This window comes from Centroberyx affinis, unplaced genomic scaffold (assembly GCF_046629955.1).
Source record: "Centroberyx affinis isolate AG114_WGS23_722 - 3 ecotype Tasmania unplaced genomic scaffold, CSIRO-AGI_Caff_v1 ptg001770l_1, whole genome shotgun sequence".
NCBI classification, from domain to species: domain Eukaryota; kingdom Metazoa; phylum Chordata; class Actinopteri; order Beryciformes; family Berycidae; genus Centroberyx; species Centroberyx affinis.
In genome coordinates this window covers 59,183-84,556 of record NW_027280165.1, presented here as the reverse complement: position 1 = coordinate 84,556, position 25,374 = coordinate 59,183, and the positions used below count along the sequence as shown (strand labels likewise).

General features: G+C 43.7%; 1 protein-coding gene across 1 annotated transcript in view; it reads left to right on the top strand.

Moving 5' to 3' along the window:
* Window positions 1-226: 226 nt before the first annotated feature.
* The window catches only part of ldlrad3 (low density lipoprotein receptor class A domain containing 3), a 66,958-nt gene continuing 41,810 nt past the window's right edge, over window positions 227-25,374 (top strand). The window contains exons 1-2 of the mRNA XM_071529151.1: window positions 227-452; window positions 23,001-23,147. Coding sequence (XP_071385252.1) covers window positions 398-452; window positions 23,001-23,147 — 202 coding nt within the window. The 5' untranslated portion in view covers window positions 227-397. The remainder of the gene's footprint in view (window positions 453-23,000; window positions 23,148-25,374) is intronic.

Genomic DNA, 25,374 nt, shown 5'->3' with positions numbered 1-25,374 from the left:
GAGAACCGCTGTCCTGGCCGACCTCTAGCCTACTCTCTCCGGCAGCTCAATCCCCGACTCCGCCTCTCTCAGCACCAACACCCGATCCCACGTCCGACCGACTCCCCTGCCTGCCTGGCTGCCACCACCCCAAAGCCCCTTCCAGCTCCAGCCTGTCCTTCCCCCTCCCCTTGACCGGACTCCATACTGCTGTCCCAACGAGAACCCACCTCTCCCAAACCAAATGCCTTCCTAATTTCGCCGGAAGAAAAAAAAAAAAAAAAAAGACTGTCTTTACTAACGTGAAAAGTAGGATAAGTAGGAGTGTATCGGATAAGTTTTTCTTCTCTGCCCCCAGTTTTTGGCCCCGTGGCGGGGCAGGACATAAAGGGCAGGCCGTGGGGAAAAAAGAGACCGTATGATGTGGATCTGGTACCTATTGCTTGGTTCGGGGTCAGGCTCAAGCACGGTCGGTAAGTTTAAAAAAAAAAAAAAACCACGGAAACTAATGCTGTTGCCACGGCGCGGACACGCTTTAGGGGGGGAAACAATGTAAAATCTTTTGAAGTGTTCGCTGTTTCTGTGCCCTAGCTGTTCAAATGTTGTTGTCGACGTGCATGCTCTCCCAACTTTACTCGGGCAATGTGTGTGAAACAAAAAAGAAAAGTTATCCGACCGACGTCCATTTTCATCGAATCGGGAATGGGTTTTTTTTTTGTCTGCAAATTCAAAGCAGCGGCAGCCGGCCTCCGGTTTTGTCGGAGTTTTTCGTGCATGTCGAATGCATTGCACCGGGTATAGCCTTCACTTCTGAGCGAGAATACATTTTCAGCTGGTACATTTTTTGGGCAATAACACAGATAACACCCTCCACATCGCAGGCGTGCACTACGAGACGGTGTTTTACTGAGACGGCGGTTAGTCCCCGCCAGGATAGGTTATGACCAGAGGGTTGTTGACAGGACAGCGTTGACAAGTCAATCTGTCCCAATGCCCCGCCATGGCAGCTGGGGCCCGGTGCAGGGGCCACATGCTGGAGGAGCTCTGCCCCGGTGTACACTCACTCAGGACAGCCTGTTGGCACATAGGCTACCATAGCCATTAGCCTTCACTGTAGTATTGAGCCGCTATTCCAATCTGTGACACCTATCCACTTGTTATTACAGCGGGCTGATATAGCCTACTGCCTCTTTTACCCGTCATTTTAGTGGTGGCTTACAGTGAAATTTGCATTAATGTGAAACAGGTGTGTGATAATCAGTGATGTAAACCTTGACCTCCAGCTGATGACAATCATAAGTGGAAAAAAAACAAACCACCAATTAATAGTATTCCCATGATGTCACATGCATTTTCTACCAATGTGGTGCTTTAATTAGGCTACCACACAGCTCATTGGCTGTGGCTGTCATTTGATTGTAATCACCTGTTAATTTATTACAATCACCTGTTATTTTCCTGCCAAGATGGCCATGTGGTGATGGAATAGAATATTATCAATATCAACAAAAATCAATTCAGAAAAGCACTGATTTATGGGTTTTCCCCTTAAAAGACCTCGTCCTATAACTTACGTTAGTTTGATATTACCATGCAGTATACTAGGAATTTATCTCAACCATTGTCAGCCTATGAAACATGAGTAAACTCTCTTCTGCAAATAAAAAGGTGAGTTTAGCTGGGTTGACCCTCCACTACATCCCTGGTGATAGTAATTACCTTTAACAAATGCCTCCTGTGCATGCGCATATAGGCTACTGTATATTAGGCTACATGTTATGTAATCAAGCTAGAAATGCTTGCTATGATTCCATCAGAAAAAAGCCTTGAAACTACAATGTTACAACACTGTCTTTATCTGGAACAATCAAAGCATTTAGAGATATCAGTTTTCATTTCACACTTTGAGTCAGAGCCTTGAGTCACATGTATTCATGTGCATCTTAATGTGGAAAATAAGGGGTTGCAGGTGCATCACATAGCTAACACAGAGCTAAGCTAGCTCAACACTCAACACGCGCCTCAAAACGCATTTTACTCTGTCTAACCAAATGCAAGACATCTGAAATTTATGTCAAATTTCACATTGAGAACTTGGTATCTAGTTGGCAGACATTGTGGAATTCCTTCCACTTGGGCCTAGTTCTCAAACTGAAACTGCAAAGTACAAGTGTGAATATCATTATGTTTTGTGCCTGTGGGAGGTAAAACAGAGGTTTGGTGATGGCTGTCAAACCCAAGGCCTCAGCAGCCCACCCTGGTTTGGTTTGGTTTCCACTACAGGACCTCCTATAATGGAGCCAGGGTGTACACATGATTGATGCCACTAGATTTCTCCGATAACATTACTGCGGCTTCTTTTGTATCTTGTTGCTTACAAGCTGTCAGCGTGGGTACAGCTTTGAATAAACAAATGGTGCTTTCAGGCTTGTATTATAGTCTGACCAAGGTCACCATGATGCCATATGATCTAGAGTCCAGACCTTATAAACACACACGGCTAGTGAGATATTGAATGCATAGTGAAACAGGAAAAGTTTTCAGTAGTAAATCTGTTTTTTTCCAAATGGTCTCCATAGATTTTATTGATACAAGGGCCTGACAGTTATGTCAGTGCATCAATATCACCGGCCAATATTGTCCTTGTACAGGTATATTGGTATTGGTGAATATTCCATATATTCCATGCACCAATATTAGATCAAAACTTGATGTTTAGGCACAATATATGTGTAAATACTTTAAGTGCATGTACACCAGACCTTTATAGAGGTCTAATACATTTCAAAATCTATTTGGGTCTTGAGAGTGTGTGTGGTCAAATACACTGTAAAAGAGCTCAGTAATGTAGCTCTTTTACAGATACCTGTAGGGCGATGTCTATCTTTAACATTATAATCAAATAAATTTTTTTATTGGCAGACATATCAAATATTTCTGATTTTCTTCCCTAGCTATGAACATTGATATCAGATGGCAAAAGTTTAGAACTGGCAGCTGGGGGGCAGCTGCTGAATAAGTGTTAGCAAAACACTGATGTTTACTTTTAACACTTGCATTAATAGCCTCTCGTTACTATTTTCTACCATTCATGGTTCAAGCAAGGTCACAGAGCTCTAAGCCTATGTCTTGCTACACTGATAAATTTCAGATGAAACCCTGATGCTTTATATGCAGCAGCTATGCTCACCTAGTGAAGCGAGTCAGGGTTCTGTTTGTCCGACACAACATACAATCTGCAAAAAAACAACCCTGAAAGCTACTAATATCTGAGTTACTTTATTTCACCAACCTCTGCATTGTCTTGTATGTAAAGCAGCCATACCATAGCCTACATACTGTTGCCCCCACAGTGGCTTGGTTAGCAAGCTGACATAGCCATGCTCCAATATCTCCTCAATCAAGATTAATGCGTTCCATTACCTGCTGTGTGCTACCCAGCCGCACACAGGACAGGTGGTAGGATATTTTCATTCATAACCACAGACAGACTGCCGGGGTCGTTTCTCACATGAAATCGGGAGGCAGAATCACATTGTCTCCTGTTTATATTGTGCTGTGTATTTCTGTACCGCAGCCTTCAAGGGACAGGCCAGTTGGCCCAGTGAACTACTGTGTGTCTGTGCCTATCTTTGCGTGTCTTTTGGAGAGAAAGAGATGTATTTTTGCCCTGGCTAATATGGTTGATATGCTTCCAATTGTACTCACATTGTGAGACGGCCAAGGATTAGGAAGGGCCAGTGTGTGTGAGCAAGGCGGCTCTAGTTCCCAGAGTTGTTAAACAAAGCCACATGACCGGAGTCACGTTTCAGACCTTGGTCGCGGTGCAGCTTTAACTAAGCACATTTTGTGTGGTTTCCATCTCATCTTTCATTGGTGAAGACTGACTACGCATTACATTCGTTTCACAGCATTAAGCCAACAATGCCTATTTGTGTATTGTTTTGCAGCAGGATCTCTGTCCACTGGGTCTAAATCATTGTTATATTTCTCTCTCTCTCTACCTGGGACATAGGTTTTCTGTCATCTTCTCTGAGCATCTCTGATCTATAAGTCATGCTGCTGAATGTTTCATGGACCCAGGGATATGTGGATCGAAAGGGAGATACAGAAACGGAGAGGAGTAAATGTACTGTAAAAAGTTAGAAGACAGCTCATTACATATTGATTTCAGATTGATCTTAAATAATTTGCCATGCAGTGAAGCCAAGGCATTGTTAATCGCTGATTGTTGCCTTATATCGATCGACCACTTCTTCGGTTGCCAAGATCAAACCCCAGTCTTGGATGAATGCGTTTGCTTATTGAAGAGTTGTTTTTAAAATGCTAACCACTGCATTTTGCACTTGCATTGAAGGTTTTATATAGGTTTATGTATGCCACTCTTGCCTTCCAGTGCATACAGATTGTTATCAGTGCTTTTAACCAGTACACTGTGTAGGCCTACTGTATCTTTATTCCCAATGGAGTTAACCTTGTGCACAGTTAGTTAGCTACACTACAATGAACTCAACTGTGCCAGACTCGAAACGGTAACTTGAGATGTGAGGTGAGGGGCTTAGCTGTAAAGTGAGGTCGAAGCAGTGAATCTTGTTTTTTTGTTGTTTCAACACGTTTAAAGAATACTGTATACTCTTGGTTTTTGCAACACACACACACACACACACACACACGCACATACACACTGCACACATAGTTGTGAACCAAGCCGTAGGAGCAGCAGAACAACATGGTGAAGACAGCAGATTTACCTATCACCATCTTTTCAGATGAAGTTTGCAATTGGCTAGACTGAAAGGGGAGCATTGCAAACTTTCCCTGCATGAGGCGGTCTCCTGTAACCCATTTAGCCCTTTGTAAAAGTAACAGAAAATTCAGGGCACCTCCACACACCCCACTCCCTTTTAAGCTAGGTCATGACTGGAGAGGCAGTGCAACTTAAATACAGACATACAAACTTCTCGAGTCCCTACATAGCCCATTTGCTCAGCTTTGCCCTACCCTGTCACCTTGTTTTTCCCACTTCTATCTTCATAATTGGTCCGTTTCCCTCTGTGTGAGGAGAATGACCTGCTGTATGTTTCCCCTGTGCTGCTTTGTCCGCCGTCAGAGAGGGTACAGGGCCCTGGCTGCCAGACAGCTGGCTCCCCTGCTGTCCCCTGTGATCAGGAGTCATTTGCTTTGCCGTGTCACACAGCCACAGTGGCAGCCAGTGTGGACACTGACGGGCTATTTTGGACTGCAGTTTCAGCATCCCTCTGTCAATCCAAACAAACGCTCCACCTTAAAGGTCAACAAAAACCCAGAGAGAAACAGAGGGAACATCAGGGCAGTGGAGACTCTGTTTGTTTGCAGGCCTGGGCAAAAAATATACGCGGTCTGAGTGTGGTTTCATATGTTTGGACTTCTTCACGTGTGCTTCATTTTGTTCCCTCCAGATACTGAGATATCTGTGGCCTTGAAAATGACTTTCATGAAAAATCAAGCACTGGAGATAATCCAATTCAAGTAGGCTACCCAAAACACATTGAATGTACAAATTATTAGGGACACTTACTCTTTTTAGATGTGGATTGTGCAGAAGGGACTGAGATATCCTAATATTTTGTATATTCAGTGTATTGAACTACTCTTTTTAGCTGGTTTGCCTTGTTACCATATCATGCCTTATTGACTGTGTTGGTAAGGCTGCTAAATGTCTGCTCTGGTGATTTTACTGCACTAAACTTGGACAAAACTTGCTGTGGACATACTTTTGGCTACATACATAATTGTTCGTTTTCATACGTCTCTGGCAGCTTCATCATTCCAATGAGTAGCTCAGCTCCATCCACCGGCTTTGGATGCTCTAATTATATTCAATTTTCCAAACATCTAATCATAAGTAAAGTGGTTATTTTGACTAGACACAGATTCTTGATTGCAATCACACAAACATTTGCCGTATTTATTTATTTCTTTGACTGCCAAGTGTGCTTATGTGAGCATTCTGTGTCATGACTCATGTTTGATAAATATGCAGATTGTCTGAATTGTGCAGGAACCCATTTTAGAGCCACCGCCTTCTTGCTAATGCAATTTATCTGTGGGAATAGATTGAGCTCCAGGGTCATAGAGACCTTTAGTGGAACTCCGTCATCCGTCTATAACACACCACAGTGATTTAAGATTGTTTAATAGGTCAGGGGTAAAGTCCGAGACTCTCACCTGAGAAGTGTTACCTCATGAAACAAGCCATTTGCTGAACTGAAACTCGGTTATAATTGAGGTGCCCTAGAGTGTGAAATTTCAATGATTTGCAGACTTGCTTCAGTTAAACTGCACTGAGTTTCCTCTCCCTTTCCTACGATATAGCAGAAGTGTCTTATTGATAGTGATCTGACCGCTTCTTTTCCTGGTTAGAATATGAATATTGCATTATTCATGCCATGGGGATGTTTGCATGCCATTATGTCCCTAATTTCAATGCCTAATTCTGTGTGAGTGTGACTGGCCAGGCATGGCTAAGCGAGCGAAGATGCCAGCTGAAACATCAGGTGCTCTCGTATCTACCCTTCCCTATGGGGGAGAAGAGACAGGGAGAGATGTGATCGCCCCATCTTTTCACATCACATTGACATTTAGCTGATGGTGCCAGTGGAATTCTCTTCACCTATTATTACGTGCTCACTCGAACGGACACACATTTGATTTAGCAACCTCCCGGGTGAAATTCCAATCTAGGGACGCAAAAGCTATTATGCACTTGATGTTATTCCTCTAGGCAAGTGCATAAATGAACAAATAAGATCAATCTCAATTCGGCTGACTAGAAATAATTGCCTATTTGTCACAATTAATTTCAAAGCTTTGACTTAAGACCCCATAATATTGATATTGAATTTTCCATTATTACATACCAGAAAACCTGCTCATTAAATGGAGCTGAATTCAAAGAATTGGTCTTTTTGTGTGTGTGTGTGTGTAATGGATGATGAAAAAGTGTCAAGGCAGCCAGGGATAATTTCCCTGTCTGTTTGAGGGAGGAGAGGTGAATTGATCCAGAGGCTAGAAGTAAATGTGTGGAGCAGGCGACATCGCTGCACCCCTGTGGAGTCACAAATATGGCTAAACCCCTTGAGGTGTCCCTTTGCCTCAAACATGTAACACTTTCTGCCTTCTCCCCATCTCTTTGGTCCCCCTCTTTTGTTCTCGTTTTGCTCCAGTGGAGACCGTCCGTGTGAGCGAGTCTGTGTGTGTGTGTTTGTGTAAGGTGCAGTGTGTATGCGTAATATGTGTAAAAGGTAATCCTCTCTTGGACAGGGACCAGGGGAGGCGAGGCGCTCATCTTCACAGGAACTAATCACCCGATCCTGCCTGCTGTTTACAGAGGCAGCCTCGCCAACCCAAATCAAATGCAAAGCTCATGTTAATTGCCTTAATGCTGCTTCCCTGTCAACCATGGCTTGGCATCAGTCTCCAGCACTAGGCCACAAAATGAATTATTTTCACTAGTTAAATGATTTTCTTGAGGAGCAGGAGCCGCTTTTTAGCCTTTGGTATTTAGAATCAGGGAGAGCAGAGCAGAGGTACGGGAGGGCAAGTGGAAGTGGAGGTGGGTTGGCTGTGGAGAGGGAGAGAGGGCAGGAAGTTCAGGCCTGGCTTTGGCCATTACTGGGGCAGAACTATTAGTTTTGTAGGGGCCTAGTGTGTCAGAGATGGTAATTGAGTTCGTCTCTGTGCAGCCTGCTCTAATGAGAAGCTGCAGGCCCAAGATTTGACTCATTTCTTATGCCCAGGACGATGTGTCAGCCTGGCCGTCCTCCGCCTAATGACTCCAGATACTTAATGAAGGATTGGTGGGATTTCCGAAGACGTGGTCGGAGCTTTGTATTAATGTACTGCAAGGGTTAGGGCACTCCAGGGACTTGTGTAACATTCAAAGACTTTTATTGTCTTGACAGCACATTGTACCGGTGATCAGGAGTGGTATGTATTATTCGGATTGCTTTACCCATAGGCTATATTTTCTGTGGGTAGGAATATTTTATGGATTCATAGAAAGAGGATTTTGGCCTTTATTGACCAGATGGTTGAATTAATCTACCTGTGCCATGTAGTGTTCCAATCAAATAAATGGAAGAGCACAGGTTATTTGTAAAGAGGTTAATGGATTGTCTTTGCTGTTTATGAAGCTGAGCGCTGCCAAATACTGTGCCAAGTACTGTGCCTTCTCATACCTACCAGGAATACACTTACCATAGTCATAATCTTCCAAATCACAACAAACTATTTTAAAGAAAATTGCTTGTTTGGAGTAATTAAATATTAAGTGATGCTATTTAGCTTAATTCTCGTGGCTGATGATGAGCCATCAGACTTGATCATTCTAAAATAAAATTGTCAAAGAGATTGAAGTGGCAGGCTTCAGTACGTAAATGAAGTAATGCAATGCAAAAGTAACACACATATGCTTATTTGCTCAGTCATAACTCGCAGAAAATGGCATGTTCGTAAGTCCAACAGTGTGTCACGTCTTCGGATCGCACCTGAGGTCGATCTTACTGACCCAGCTAAATATCCCAAACTGAAGTGACATTTAGACACTTTTGCTGGAAAACGAGTGCACGTGCACACTTACTTTAAAGATCGGGTCATGTGCTTGCTGGATGAACACGTACCATTGCAGATGCCATTTGACACGGTGGCATTGTCTAGGCAGCCCCAGATAGGTCTGAAAGTCTCTTACAGAAACTAGTCAAGCCGGTAAACATCACATTTCACCCTCATGTGATTTTCATCTCCTCCGTGTCCGCCATGGGTCAGGAGCTCATCTGTCCTGAAGGAGTGGCACAGCAGCTGATTATGATGGATTATGATAGATTCCTCCTTGACTGACCTCTGCAGCCAGTCACACATTCTTCATTGCACTCACACACACGCACTCATAAATACATGTACGCACACAAATGTGTGCACACACATATACACACCCTCATAAACACATGTACACACATATCCACATCAGGACACACATACTTGCACACACAAACATACGTACGCACATTGACACATGCATACACATACAAAAAATTCAACTAAACTCATTTACACGCATACAGACTTACACTCACACATATTACACACACATCGCACACGCAAAACAAAACCCACAAGGCCATGTGGCACTGCTCCATCCCTTCTGACTTTGGTACTCGCAGGTTAGCTCAGATCAGCGGCAGAGAGATCGTCCTGAACCAAACCCAATTAACCAGCTACAAACTCACATGAAAACAAATAAACCCGGTGAGAGGAAAAACAAAGCAAAACTAATGTTCTAAAACCTGGGGCCCAATGTGAGAGCTGTTTTCACAACGGCCCATTTGTTTTCATTTGGTCTGGTGTCTTTACCGGTGCTGTGCCGAGCACTTTGAGTAGTGTGTCTCTGTCAGACCGGGCACCCCCCATCCCCACCCTCAGCCAGTACACCCCCCCCCCCCCCCCCTCCCACCCCCCCGTTCCATTACCACAGATGGTAACTGGTGTTGGGCTAGTGAAGAGAAATGAGGTGGATGGCGCTGCTCGCTGGCGCAGACTGATGCATGTTCACTCACCCGGCCAACGCACCGCTAAAGCGCTGGTCCTTGCTTTTTCCCGCATCTAAATGTGACAGGCCGTCAGACACAATGGCTAAAATGGAGGGATATAAGGATAAATGGTGAGATTGGTGGAGGGGGCGGGGGGGGGGTGCAGGGGGTTATGGGGCGTGGGGGTTGCAGGGCTCCCAGCTGCGGACGTGAGTCTGCATAGAATCATAAGCTGTATCACCACACTGAGCCGCACACTGTATTATCACAGTATTCTGTATTATGTACAAGGGCTCAATATGGTATGAGGTGGAGAGGCAGGAGCCTTGACATGTTTTGGTAATGCGGTGAGTGGATGAGGAGAGAAGCAGATGGGCTGAGTGGTCTTTCATAACGCGAGCCCTGTGAGAGTATGATGCTTTGTCTCAATGCAGTGGGAGATTCCTTTTTAGCCATTACCATGACAACATAAAGGTCTCCGACTCTGTCTCTGCCCGCGTGTGTGTGTGTAAGTGTGCGTGTGTGTGTGACTGTAACAGTATTAAGGGCCTGGGTAATGTAGCTGATCTCTCAGAGGGGAGGTGAAGCCAGATGAAGCAGGCTCACCAGCAGAGAGGAATTAAGTGGCAACGAGGAGACACAAGGGGAGCCGTCAACCCTCTGATCATGTCGAGATGTGTTCCACTGCACACAAATATGAGCACAGATGCTAGGGCTAGTGCACATACACACAAGCAAACACACACAAAGTGCAACCAAATTACAGTAACACCTCCCACACATCCAATTAACACCCACACCTGTCTGACGGGAGAGCTGAACAGAAAGTGAGAGGGAGAGACAGACAGAGAGGCAGAAAGTGAGATATTCCCATTTTGCGAACCCAATGCCCTGACTGTAATTACTGGTGAGAAAAAATTGGTCACCTAGTATTCTCATGACCTTTCTCATTACGGTTCATGTCCCTGCCTGTCAGGTCGCTTCTTTGTCTTAGTTGGCCTTTTACAGACAGAACATAGACTGGAATCTTATTGGAATGACCTTTAGTTACAACATCAGCTGCTATGTTAAGAACAATTCAAACATAGTCTACCTTTTAAACTAAGGTCCTCCATTTGACTTATTACCATTTTGACTCATTACCATTCGGTTGAGTAGATATTATATTATGCAGCGAGATAGAGAGAGGAGAGAGACGTAGGGAAAGAGACAGAGAGAACAGACAAGGAGCACCAGCACTCTTTCCCTCATCTGCATGCTGTCGAAATACTCATTTCCATTGTAATGCCCCCTCCATTCCCCCTTTACCCCTTCTCTCCTCAGTGTAGTGTCTCTATCTCACCTCGCTTTAGTCCTTCTTCCGCTCACCTTGTGCTCTCTCTTTCTCTTTCTCTATCTCTGTCTTTGTCCTGGTGTTTTTGGCAGATATAGTTCATTCCCGCTGCTTTTGAACCCCTGCAATGACTCCATGCCCCGGCTGCACAATTAGGAGCTCATTACCCACTAATACACAGACAAGAAGACAGACAAAGAGAGCTGGAGCCTTTTTTTTTTTGTTGTCTGCTCTCCACTTCCCTCATTTTCTCTCTCTCTCTCCCCAGGCACTTTTTAAGTAAAAGAGTGCAATTTCTCTTCCTCCTCCTCCTCACTCCTCTCATCATACTCTGCTACAGTACATCTTCTCCACGGTGCATAATGAGCCTGCGTGTGCTAAGGAGAAGTAATAGTTCAGTTTCCATCGCTTAAGCATTGTTTTTATGAAGGTAAATTTACTTTCAACCCACATGGTGGTAGGATGTGTCCGTGGCATTATAACGTCTCATTTAGCAGCCAGAAAGCTTACCTGCATTAGAAAGCTTCAGCACATTGTGTGCAACTAAAGACATTGTGTTTTTTGAGAATGTCATTCCTTTATTTGCAGCAGGGATTAATCTATAATTTTTGCTTATTCATACATGGACACAGGTGTCGTATAAGGTCACTGGCAGCTTCCCACTGCGGCGCCACGTTCATCATTTCTCACTTTGTGGCTGGCACTTCCGAAATGCCAAGGCGCTCACTAAGGGGTCTCATGGCGGTGCGGTGGTTGAAGGGTTGCGTGCTGTTTACCGGTGCGTTCTGGGGCAGACGACCCGGTGATGAAGGAGATGCAGGGAAGTGTTGACATTTAGTTTTGTGTCGGTGACGGGCCAAGGTGGGGAATCAGAATTAATGGGATAGATGTGTTTGACAGCAGAGGCTTCCTTCTTGGACTGATGAGGAATACGAACCCATAAAGAGGTCATTTGTCTGGCTGGCATCGTGTGTGTTTGTGTCTGTGGTCATACCGTGCTTCTGTATGTTAGTCTATTTTTTGCATCTCTGTGTGTCAAGGAATGTGTACTTTTCGGTCTGAATTTGAGTTGTGAGTCTATTGCTCCCAGTGCTAACGTGTAAATCTCATTTTAGTTGTCGTTCTCCTCATCCTGCACCTCTCGCCCCCCACCACCTCTATCAACTCCTCCTTTCTGTGAAGGTAATCCCAAGGTGATGTTAATAGGCTGGGATGCTGTTGAAAATGCCACTGTCATCTCTCAGAGGATTAGACGGACAATTGCTTCACCGAAAACCAAGCCAAGTGTTTAAGAGAAAACTGCAACAAAACAGCTTTTCTGAAAGTACTAGTCACCGCCGACGTGTGGGGATGTACTTTTTCCGCCTTAATATTACAGTGCCAGATTGTATGCCCACATTATTGAGTTTGAAATGTTATGCATCTTATGTTCTGATCTCCACTTTAATTTAATCACAGATGTGCTCATAAACAGCCAAAATAAACTGATGCGGTGGGATTATAGGCCCAGTGTGATCTATGATCCCAGATTAATGGAAGAGCAGTGTGTGATTAATGGGGGCTTGTTTACCCAAGCCGGGCTAATTTGGCCAGTCATTGTTCGGCAAGATCCAAAGGCAGCCTTTGCAAGGCCTATTTAATAAAGGGGAAGCTGCTAAACGAATGCATAATAGTAAGGCAGGGGCTAATGAAACAATCAGTGTTGCGCTTATGTTGATAAAGAGCTGTGTGGGTTTGTGTGCAACATGTGCATCTGTGTGTCTGTGTTAATGCTTATTTATCCAGGCAAGATGCCTAAGAACACGGTCTTGTTGAACACAAATGGCTTAGGGGAATCAGTTGCAGGAGTCGGGGAGAGTTACTTACAAACACATTGTACTGTTGGCCACTACACACCTCCTCTCCACAGCTCCACTCGCCGGGGAGAAACACACTCATCCACTTCCCACACACACATTTTCACAGCCAGTTTGGGTACTTGAACCAAAAACCTTCCACTCACAGACTCACTTTACTCATATTCAAGCTGCGACCTATCCCTGTTTGTTTGTGTGTGTGTGTGTGTGTGTGTGTGTAAAACTCTACCAGTCTAAGCACAACTGTTATCTGTTATCAGTGAGGTATCTAGTGTAATTCAACAGAAGCTCAATAAACATTAAACCTAAAAAGATAGATGGAGTTATTACACATTGCAAATCATTCTTCCATCCGCTCTTAATGTTATTATCTCAAGCTCGAGTTCAAGTTACTCTGTACTGTAAGACAATTCAATTGTGCTTAAATTATCTTTGCCATTTTTAACATGACTTTGCAGTATTGTCTTTGTATCTTTGTATTTCTGCGTTGTGGTCTTTGTGTAGAGTCCTGAATTCTCTTTCTGCCATTACCTTGTCTCTTCTATCAGGGTCAGATAGAGAATACAAGCTGGTATTCTCTCTCTCTCTCTCTCTCTCTCTCTCTCTCTCTCTCTCTCTCTCTCTCTCTCTCTCTCTCTCTCTCTCTCTCTCTCTCTCTCTATCTCTCACTCCCACTCCCTCTTGTGCTATGTCGGGCCACAGATGCACTATCAATAATGCAGCCTCCTAAACAAGGCTAAAGCTTTTAAGAGGGTTTGTCAGCGCCCCTCCCTTCTAACTGCCTGCTAGTCTCTGGGCGGCCAGATCCTGGCAGAAAAAGCTTCGATTTTATACTGAAACCAGAAATAAACTCACTGTTAACGGACACTTTATACTTTATTTATATCTTTTTCAAGGCTTTTTCCTCTAAACCTTGCCACTGTCGGAAAGCACTTAATGCTGGGAGTTCAAGAAGTCACTGTCTCACCAAGGATGGAAAGAAGTGGGCATTGATTGCATAGCTTCTGGAAAAAAAAGCCATGCCAGCTAAAGCTGCAAGTGGAAAGTAACGGCTGCACTATCACTGTATAAAGTTTATATTCTAATTGTATATGATTTGTATGCATTTCTATGCACAAATGACAGAAAGCAAGGAAAACATTGCAAGCTCCAGACGACGCCCATGCTGTACTGTCAGCAAACAAGCTTTTGTGAGGCAAAACCCATGTGGTGCAGCCCGCTTAACTGTGTGGGTGTGTGTGTGTGTGTGTGTGTGTGTTAGGATTACTTAGGAGGGTGTATGAAGCAGAGAGAAGCTGTTTGTTTTCTGAGTAATGCTCTCTGAAATCACATTGTTATCCCTCAATGCCCCTGATAATGCTGTAAGCTATAGTGGGGTTGAAAACTTCATTTTATTCAGGCACGTTGATTCAAAACAATAAAGTGTTTGATGTGTGTCCAAGACAATGAATCCGATGCAGAAAAGTTAAAATAGTATCTGTATAAATGGGGCACTCCTGGAGAGTTGATTGAGAGTGATTACCTTCTGCTCCAGTGTGTCGCCAAATAATTTTGGCGACACGCTGGAAAGTTTTCAGGAAAGAATTAAAGAAGTACAAACACCTAAACAATGAATGCTATTTTTTTGGGTAATTGCAATAGAACTACAGTAATATTTTTTTTTTCTTTTGGGGTAATACATTAATGTTTTGCCAAACCACACAAACCGAATCTCTTCAGTTGACATGTAAGTCACATTTATCTGTGTTACGGCTGATTTTATTCATCCAAAAATAAATCATGCCAGCCTTTCGATCTCATTCATATGCAACATCTGAGCGTATACAGTATGTCTGCTCTCCTCTCCTACCTCGCCACCGCTAAAGATGAAATTTTGATCACAATAAAATATGAACTATAGCAAGATGCTGCATGGGAGTTTGTTTTGCACGTCAGAAGAAGAGTCTTGTGTTCTGTTTCTTCCTTTTAGTTTACTCTAACTTACTGCCTTGAGGTGTGATCTGGCCAGTCTACATCTTTGTGTAGCTTTTTGTTCTTTTCCTGAGTTCATTCTTCTTCTCCGTCTACTGACTCGCGAGGGTGGCATAGTGTATTCGGTTGATTATATAGCAGAGAGACAATAGTTTAGACTGAGATTGAGCATGATATGCTTTAAGATAGTAGAACATAGAAAATGTGTTAAAGGACTACACCAAGCTTTTGGGAGTTTGGCCTATATAAGGATATAACCTTTGGTTTGGTACCGAAAACATCTCTTTGTCTCTGGTAGATAGCTCTGTCCTTGCTTTAGCATACAGTAATCATATAGCGATTAGCATTATCCAAAGTATGAAGACAAACCTTTTAGTAATCCAAAGTCGGTGCTGTTTTTGTATTCTATGCCCTGTAGATTGAAACAAAATCTCAGTCTTCATCATTAGTGAAGTCCATTACGAATCAACAGTGCAAAAATATTACCTGTCTGACTAACTTCGCTCTCTTCCTGTGTAAACAAAACAAGTGATTCTCTAAGTCTAGCAGCAAGCAAGATCCATTGAAAGTGTCCAATCTTTGTCGAATTTTATGTCTATTTCACCAGTCCCCTAAATTAGCCTGGCAGGTTTAGACACGTGTCATTAAAATTAACTAACCATCCAGCCTTAGAGCTGCTACGAAGTTCTCATTGTCTCACTTTTAAGATAATGCTAATCACCACCGATTACTTAACATACTGTATGCTAAACCATTAGCATGCGCACCAGACAGATCTACCAGAGACACAGAGATGATTTTGGTACCAATCCTCTTGTCATATATTGGATAAGGTAGCCAATGGGCCAAACTCCCAAAAAAGTCAGTGTAGTCCTTTAAGACCACTGAAATACACTGACCATGTGAATCCATATGATCTGTAATTAATTTAATCCATTAAATTCACTTAAAACATGTAGGGAATGATGGCCGTTAAAAAGGATTTTTTAAGACTTGAGACAACTATGGTAGAGACTGTGCAAAAAAAGGTGTTAGTCAATACTAGAAAAGTCTTTATATTTGGCACTGACACAGCACATTGAGGAGAGTTAGTGCCTAGTTGTGGGCTGGAGCTGTGCCCATCCTTATAAAAGCAATATAAAACCTTGGGGGAGAGAAGGGCAATGAGGGATTTGCAAAGAACAGCTGAGATGGGGAAGTGAGATATAGTTGAAGTTTGTATATTGCAGGTAACAGATTGATCGCAAGCAGATGTGTTAGGGGTGTGATTGCATGAAGAAGGTTTCTGTCTTTTTTTGTTTTTTTGAAAAAGCAAGGAACTATAGAGTCATCCAAGTTGTCAAAGCTGATATCCCAAAATTTCAATTAGACGTTACTTGCAGAGGGAGAAAAGAGTGCAGGGATTATTAAGGAGGGGGTAAGTTGAGTGCGGGGAATCTGCTGTGATGTGGATGTCAGGAGAATGTGCAGCAGGGAGGATGTTTCCTGCCCCGGCCTCTCACATCCGCGCTCCTCCGCTCCGGGAGCAGTCGAGGCTGTCAGAGGAAGACTGATTCACATCAACATCTCCTGCCTCTCCATCTCCTCCGTCCTCACACGCGTCCTCCTCCTTTCAGTCCGCTGCCATCTTCCCGTGATCGCTTGCCGGATCTTTCTGTTCCTCCTGAACTTTACTGACTATTTTTCCCTTGTGGGGAAATGTTATTTTTGGAGTGTGCTGCGCATTAAAAAGCTACAGTAACAGACACGGCCTACATATCAAATATCACAGTCACACGGCAAAGTAAACATCCGCAACATGGCATTAAACAAGCGAATGTGAGTCCAAAAATATTGTGCATACATGATAAAAGCAATTATTATTTATCCAAGCAATTATCTAAAAGTCAGGGCGTATAAAAATGATCATTGACTTTATTCTTGATTCCACTACACAATCATTTCAACTAAAACTACGTGATAAAGAACTAATAAGAACGATGCGGTGAGCAGTCATACTCTGGCTATTGATAGAAATTTATTTGAGCTTTTTATGTATCTCAGTAAAATGTAGAAAGTCAACGTATTAAATATGTCACGTTGGTTCTGTTTATTAATGTGTGGACCCAGAGTAGATGAGGCCAGATGACTGTACAATTAATTATTCTTGAGAAATATCGAATGGGGAGGGAAGTATTGTTGTGAGGTGGGGCCAGAAGCCACCTGCAACAGAGGAAACCCTCAAACACACAGACATTTATATCATACCTATCACTTTGCCCGCTGGTGACTATTGTCCTAAATGTGCATGCTCTTTTTTTCCTACCATTGTTTTTCTGTACTAATTGATTATCCAGAATGTGTAAGACAATGTGAGAAGTGTAAAATCTATGCTGGAGGAATTCAGCTTTAGGACGTTTGTTGTTAAAGCATACCCACTTCCTTCATAAACTAAAACAGTATCACAAGTTATTGATTTACTTCCCCTAGTTTCATGCTTTTTTCATCTGCTCATTCTCCACTCTTTATTTTCCCCTCCACTATCCATCGAATATGAAGTTGTCTATTTATGCCTCAGTCCTAAAGAACAAACACACACATAGACACACATAAGCACACACAACCCAACACACAAAATAAAATGGTTGAAAGGGGCACAGGCCAAAAGGCACGTCATAAATGAGCAATACCTTTGAATTCCCTGTCCAGCCCCTGGGCTAAGACTTCTAAAGTTTTTCCACATAGGGAATCAGATCCAGTATTATAGCATTCGGGGGGTTTGCTGTCAGTCTCCATGCATGACTGCTCTCTCTGTATTTCTCCCCATTAAGGACTCGCTTGCTTTATGCTGCTGCTGCCCTGCTTCTGTGTGTCTGTTTGTAGGGTGTCTTTAATTGATGAAGGCCTTTACACTTGTGCTTATTTATACTGGACGCTTCAATGAGTCTGAGGAACAGGAATGAGAATCTTTTCCCCTCTCTGGGAAGCTCTCTCTCTCTCACACACACACACAATGAAAGAGACGGCCAAATTACCTCAGCCGCCCGCTGCGCCTCAGAACCTCCTGATGCAGGCTGCCCATTAAGAGCGGTGTGTAATTGGGAAATAAGTTTCTATCCCTGGACATGAAAAAGGCTGGGTTTTATTCAGAGCTGGGCCATATTGATCCACTCCTCCCTTATTTTCCATTTTCTCCAACACCACCAGACCTCGCCGTCCGTGTTTCTGTCGGAATTAGCAGGCTGAAATGTAACTTTGCTTTCAAACAGAATTTCACATAAATCAATGGAGACAGATTTACACAGCGTGGGGTATTATTGAGGACAAAGAGGGATTGTTGATGAGAACAGAAAATTATTTGTCAGTACAAAAACATTCCCCTTCGATGGAGAGCTCAACCACTCCCTTCTACACATTTTATTGTGATGCTTCTCCCATATAGTCTCACCGCTACTTTCACTTCTCCCGTAGGTTACAAAGCATTGGAAGACAGCCCAATCAATTTTCTGTTGCCATTTCAATCCATGGCTCAACCTTTCACCCAGGGCTAATCAATGCAGGTCAGATTTCTAAGCCTCCTCAAGATGATGGGGTCAAAGCAGTAACAGCAGAGCCAATAGTCATCTCAGATATAGATTTATATCACTGACCTTTCATGCTCAGAGCGCAGGGAATAGAACTTGCTTAGGGCTGCTGTTACTGGGAATCTAAGGGCAGAAAATGATGTTACTGCCATATCTCTCTATTTCTTTTTTATTGCCCCTCTACCTTCTCTGTCCATACTTGCTCCATGTAGCCCCTCAGTCATATCCTGGCCCTGCCTTCTCTCCCATCTCTTCCACTTCATTCATCTGCCTCTCCCTTTTTCCTCTTTCCCTTTTTCCTCAGAGAGCTGTAGCTTGGTCTTTTCTTGTTCTCTCTATACGCCTTGACCACCCATAGCACCATTTTGGTTCTCGTCTTCCCACTACACCGCCGTGCTTTCTTCTGTCTCCCTGTTGAGTATCGTAGCAACAGTTGCTGCGGTGCTTCCAATTATGCAACCCGAGGTCCAGGCTTACCTAGAGGGGTGTGGCAGGGGATTTAACATCTACATGCTGTGAGGTTTATTGATTTTTCAATAGGTTTTGCTGAGAGTAATATGACGAGCAAATGAGCTGTCCACTGTAGGGGCAGCATGCTCACATTTAGTATGAAAATATTCACAAGAACTGGAAGACAGATGTGGGTGGCTGAACTATAGGTTGCCTATCGTTGCATATTCATGCTCAGGGTGCACTGATGTCTTTAGGCCCACTCACATTTTATAGCATCATTATGCATGAGGTTGCCATTTGTGCATTGATTTGTTTGTTTCCAGTGGGTCAACATGTGGTCAGACATATTCAGTTATTATCAAGCCTTTAGGAGAGTTTGAATTATTCCAATTCCTGTGGAATATCATGCAAAAATTACAGTGATCACCTTTTGAAAAGAAAAATGTCATAGAAAAAAAATCCTCATAGAATGATTCCACTAATGACCCCCAACATGATAATTCATGGTTGTTTTGCACATGGGCTGATTTTGATTTAGAGGTTTAACATTGGTTTAACATGTTAGGTTAGCATTGGTGTAAATATGGGAGAGGTTAGGGGTCCAGTAGCACCCATGTGTTCTGTCCAACACTTGCGCTGAGGCTCCATAGAAATAGCGTGATACTTTCACTGAACCTGTGAAGACAAGCTCCACCCCACCTGCAATTCCAACATATTGCATATTACTCATGGTTCAAAATGAGAGAAGGAAGGGTTGAATTGGGGATGACTTTGCCCTTAGAAAATATTGCAAAATAATGCCAAATTTAATTTCAATATTATTCAAAACCGCTGGGAAATCAGACTTAGGTATATGCTCTGAGTTCATTTTTATTTCAAATTATAATTTAACTAAGCGAGGTGAATTCAATATATACCAGCATCAGTAGCACAGATGGAAGATGGAGAGGGGAGAATTTCACCCAGGGTGAACCAGCAAAAGTTGTCAGAAGTAGCACAAACAGAAAATGGAAGTGCTAATTACAAAAAGTATCCTGAATCGATAGATTCTGTGCTGTATGATTTAACTTTCTAAATAGGGCCTTAGTGGACACAGGGATGGTGGAGGCTGGGAGGCAGAGGATGGGTGTGCGGAGGCAAGGATAGTGTAGTCAATATTTACCCTGAGTAATTGGCCTCCACTCCCCCCGGCGAGATACACAGGCGTCCACCGTCATCCCTGCCTTATCTTCACCAATTCACATACACACACACACACCCACGATGGCTAACACACTGTGTCACCACAGGGGTACGCAGCAGTGTGCAGCTGCGCATAAACGGATAAGGCCTTGAGCTATCCGCGACATAATAGTAAAAGCATAGGGGATGAGCGAGTGAGTCACTGTGTGCACGGACAGATACATTGCCAAGTCTGTTAGAGTTTTCTTCAGGTCACCTTGGGAGCGTCAGAGTAACCAGAGAGAACTGCAGTGAGATATTATTCTGTTAACATGCTAATAAAAGGGTCTGTAATGAGCTGTGTAGCCGCAGTGACAGAGCTGTGGTAATGAGGTGGGCCTGTTGGTTGTAAAAGCACTGTAAGCATTCTCTCTCAATACTGTATCGATGGGATGGCAAGGGCACAGGAACGAGGTGTGTTGAGCTTGCCAAAAAAAAGAAGGGACTCAGATTCACACCCACACATATACACAGAGCCTGAATGTGAGAACTGCTGCTGAGGTTTGCTGTTGGCAATGTTACAGGCCCATGGGATGAGATGTAAGCTGTCTTTCAACCTTCTCTCTGTCTCGCTTTCTCTCTCGCCCTCTCTCTTTCTCTCAAACACAAACACACATACACAAACACGACACATATATAGTCCTTTTCTCTCTCTCTTTCTCTTTCTCTCTCTCTCGCTCTCTCTCTCTCTCTCTCTCTCTCTCTCTCTCTCTCTCTCTTTCTCTCTCTCTCTCTCTCTCTTTCTCATGCTTTCAAAGCAACTCCTCAATTAACCTAGTGCCTCTCAAGCTCAGCCCAGCTCTTTGAAGTCTTTTTACATGGCTCTCTCCTACACTACACTTAGTCTGAATAGATATGTTTCCGGAGATTTTTTCTTTTCTTTTCATTTTGTTGTCTTTGTGAGCGGTCCACATTTATGTGTGTTTTGTGAGCCTGTGTATTTGAGTGCCTGTGCATCTGCGACTATAGATTCGGCTGTTGGCTATTGAGTGTTCTGTAGTATAGTGAGTGTGTGCAGTATATGCATGTCTGTATTCATCAACATATCCCCACAGTTGCTTTAGGCGAGTCCTCCCACCAATGGGAGAAATGATAATTGGAATGCTACCCAGTACTCTTAAATTACCAGGGTCTTTTCTCTTTATCCCTCACTCCCTGCATTCTTTATTGCAAGAGACAAAAGAGGGGTTTGCATCATCCCCGCAGAGGATCGGAAGGGCCGTACTTTCTCATTTACAAGAGGATCTAGATGGTTTCCAGAACATGCCGCGGTGAAAGGGCAGCAGGAGAAGGATGATGTAAGAGCAGATGATTTTTAAGTATGTCAGTTACTGAGATGGAGTCTGGGGATTGGCTAGATCTAAGTGAATGTCAAGTAAATGGGCAGGACCCATGAGCTCTGCTTATGAATTCAGAAATGTTCAAAGGTCAAAGCCTTCTGATTGTGTGCGTTGAGTACAATGCCGGCCCTCATGATGAAAATTGCCTTATTGAGTGTTGATTGCACCTTCTATGTAATGATGCAAGAGAGGAAACAAACTCATTTCTTCTGCACCACCAAATGAGTTAATTAATCTGATGTGTTTTGAAATATCGGGTCTCCTGTTGGACCAACAAGATCAGTGTGTTCACTTTAAACAGCAATACAATGGGGCCCTCTAATCTCCACACAACATCCCATTTGCCAATGAAAATAACATTAACATCAATAAATCCACATTACGTTTGAGGCATTAGGGTGATGGAAATCTGCTGAACTACTATACGGCACTAAGGGAGATTGCTTTATGGCACAGAACAGAAAAAGAGCCGCTGTTCCAGCACAAACAGAGCTAAAGCTTTCACAGTTTCTGATAATGGTAGATGGGGAACAAGTGAAATGCCCCGGGAAAAAAATCACATTTATCCTCTTCAGAAAGGCCACAAACACATGCGGAGCTACACCGGAGGGGACAGGTAGCAAACCACCTCTTTGCGACAAGACACAGCGTTTATGGGAATTTTTTTTGTTTTGTTTTGAGAAACACTACCATTAATAATACTGCTGGTGTCGAGACAGAGGCTAATAATTTTCCAGCCATGGTCTTATTTATTTCCGGTAACTTTACCAAGATATCACAATTAAATTCACAATGATTTATCGATGTTAAAAATGCTACATGTAGCACCTTAAAAGTTCCACTACTCCCTCTCGCATTGTTGTCCTTCACAATTCTAGTGATTTAAGTGGAGGACGGCTATAGTGGGACTCAAACCCGTCCACATCATCACTTAGGGCATAAAGGTCCAGACCTCTTGGCAGCAGGTGCAGCTCGTAATGCTGCTCTCAAATGGAGTGAACTGCCCCACCAGCTGAGTCCAGTCTCAGCAGAGCAGCATGAAAGCGTTCTGCGGTCCGTCCAAGACTCCTCATTACAGCCCTATAGCTTTGTTTATGAGCTAAGCTGCTCGCCGCATAGTGTCAAACCTCAGCCAAAAGGCCAAGTCTAACATTCCAGCCCATTATGCCACGGCTACACTGCATCAACTAGAAATGCCCTGAACTAGTTCAGGGCGCTTGCATTCCACTGAAGGTGTTTATTTCTGCCCTGTGTGTGTGTATGTGTGCGTCTATGTGTCCATGGCATAAGTATGTGTATGTGTGTGTTCTTTGGTGTTTGTATCCTTATCAGCCCTGTTTTGATATTGCCCACCACAGTACTGTTATCACTGAGTGACCCCCTCTGCATTTGTATTCATGAGGTTGTTCTCTGTTTATTTGCCCCTAGATTGATATGGCTTTTTAAGTATAGCCACTACCTTTAATATTTTCTATCTTTAGAACGTGGAGATAATAATGGCCTTCCATTTTGACTGTGGCGATGACTATCGCTTGAATGCAATATCCCTCTGCCTGTATGGTTTTTATATATTGACTGAGATTGTAATTGTGTGTTGTCTTTCTTCTTCTCCTCTCTCTCTCTCTCTCTGTCTCTCTCTCCCCCTCTCTCTCTCTCTGTCTCTCTCTCCCCCTCTCTCTCTCTCCCTCTGTCAATCTGTCAATCTGTTTACCAATCAGAGAGCCAGCTGCTCCCGGGGAATAACTTCACCACAGAGTGTAACATCCCGGGAAACTTCATGTGTGGAGATGGGAAGTGTGTCCCAGGCGGGTGGCAGTGTGACGGATTGCCCGACTGCTTTGACAAGAGCGACGAGAAAGGCTGTCGTAAGTCCAGTTTAGACTCCATTATCAAACCCTTTTCTAGCCCTTAGCTCTGCCTTTAGGCAACTAAGCCAGCTAGCCTATTTAGAGTCACGTCATGTCTTCTCAACTCCTGAAACCTCTCTTCCTATCCAACAGTGAAGTTCTAGTTCTCCGCCCTTTCCTATCCATAGAGCCATGAGGGCTATTTAAACTAAAATCTCTGCCAACCGAAATGAGCCGCCCTTCCCAATCCTCGCTCCCCTCTCCCCCACAGCCCGCACCCCCCCTCCTCTCTGCCAGACCCTCGGCCCCAGTTTAGCACCAGGGCAAAACTTAATACCATCAAAGCAAAGGCCGATTACTTCTGTGTGCAGGAATAGTAGCGCATGCATAATTCTACTGTAAGGCTACAGTAATATTTCAGTTTTGATCCTCACTGTTAGTTGGCTTTGATCTTTTTGGTCTCCTGCTCCTCCTCCCCTCCCCCTCCCTCTCAGTCTGAACTCCACATAAAGATGGGAATGCTGATGAAGATTGACTTTGAGGCCTTGCCATACTGAATGGAACCCCGCCCCCCTTTTGGCATATTCATCTCTCTCTCTCTCTCTCTCTCTCTCTCTCTCTCTCTCTCTCTCTCTCTCTCTCTCTCTCTCTCTCTCTCTCTCTCTCTCTCTCTCTCTCTCTCTCTCTCTCTCTCTCTCTTTCCCCTTTTCACCTCTCTCTGTGTCTTCCCTCTATCTTATCTGATGAATTTTGGCTTTTGGCTTGTATTTGCTTTACAGAGGCTTGTTTTCAATTAAAAAACATATCACTCCTCCTGCTGGTGTTGGGAGAGGCTCTCTGCCTTGTTCCCTGCCAAGTTCTCTGCCCCTTCCTCAAACTCGCCACTTCTCTCCGTGCCCCCACTACCCAACCCCCCTCACCCCGCCCCACCCACTGTTCCGGAGACTTTTGCATGCCTCCAGCATGAATCACATATGGCTTGTCACTTCACCTCCTCTTCCTCCTTCTACTCCTCTTCCTCCTTCTGCCCCAGCAGTCGGTTTTCTCACTGCTCTTTCTTGTTGGCAGCTCAGGGAGTCAGCAGACACTCTTGACAAAGTTTGCAAACAGGAGACCATGTCCCATGGTCCCACACCAGAACTCGCACAAGCACACACACACACACACACACACACACACATACACAGCCCTATAGCCAAACTTTTCAGTTGTCAGACTTCTTAGTTTGTACCGCTTTGGTCATTTCAATTTAGTTTTTTTCCAACTTTTTTAAAAACTACCCCACCCTATTTTCTTCACTCTGCCTTTGGACTTTTAATACTGAAATCCCCCTTAGCTACAGAAAATCTATTCCCTTAGTAAACTAGTTAGATGGAGGCATGTTTTCTTGATAGGTTCTCTGCCCCTTAATCACTTCAACAGCCCTACACTGTGATCACCTGTCAGACATGGAAAAAATCGTATTCAGATGCATTTTGCATTACTGGAAAGCAGCAGAAAATACACATAAGGTATGCCTAATTTATCCTTCATGCAACTGATGCTTCCATTTCTTGCAAGCTCAATCAGGTACACCTCAACTAGATTCAGCTATAAAGTGGATTTTTTTTTTGCTCTGTTGCTGACACAGTATGCTATACTGCTAAAGATAAAGGCAGGTTATCATAAAGCATCACACTCAGCCCGCCTCTGTGGTTGTCATAGGACTATCTATGTTTGTTGTCGTCTACATTCTCCGCTGTGGCATAAGTGGGCCTTATTATCCTCAAATAGATGGCTAGGTGTCACTCGATATCTCCAGCGACCGCTTCATAAAATCCCCAGACAAACTCCCTGCTCTATTAGGGCCTCTGCAGGGACGGACAGACAGACGGAGGGAGTGTAAGGAAGGCAAGGGAAAGCAGGGAGGGAGGCTCATTACGGTGGCTAGAGCAACAGCTCTGTCTGGATGTCTATTATCTTAGGAGAACACGATGTCTGCAAACTTTAAGGCTGCAACGCTGGATTCTCTGCAAGTAGAATCATAATTAACCCCCCACTCAAAACTTGTTCCACTTTGTAGTCATACAGTTTCTTTAGCTGAGTAGGATGGTAGATTTGCTAAATTGACAGACTGAAAGTGTTGACTCAGATGTAGTCCCCCGGTGTCATTGAGCCACATAAATAGCGTTTGAATGTAATCTCTTCAGCACACAGTCTAATCACTTCATAGTCGTGAAATATTGCCTTTCTTTACCTTTATATA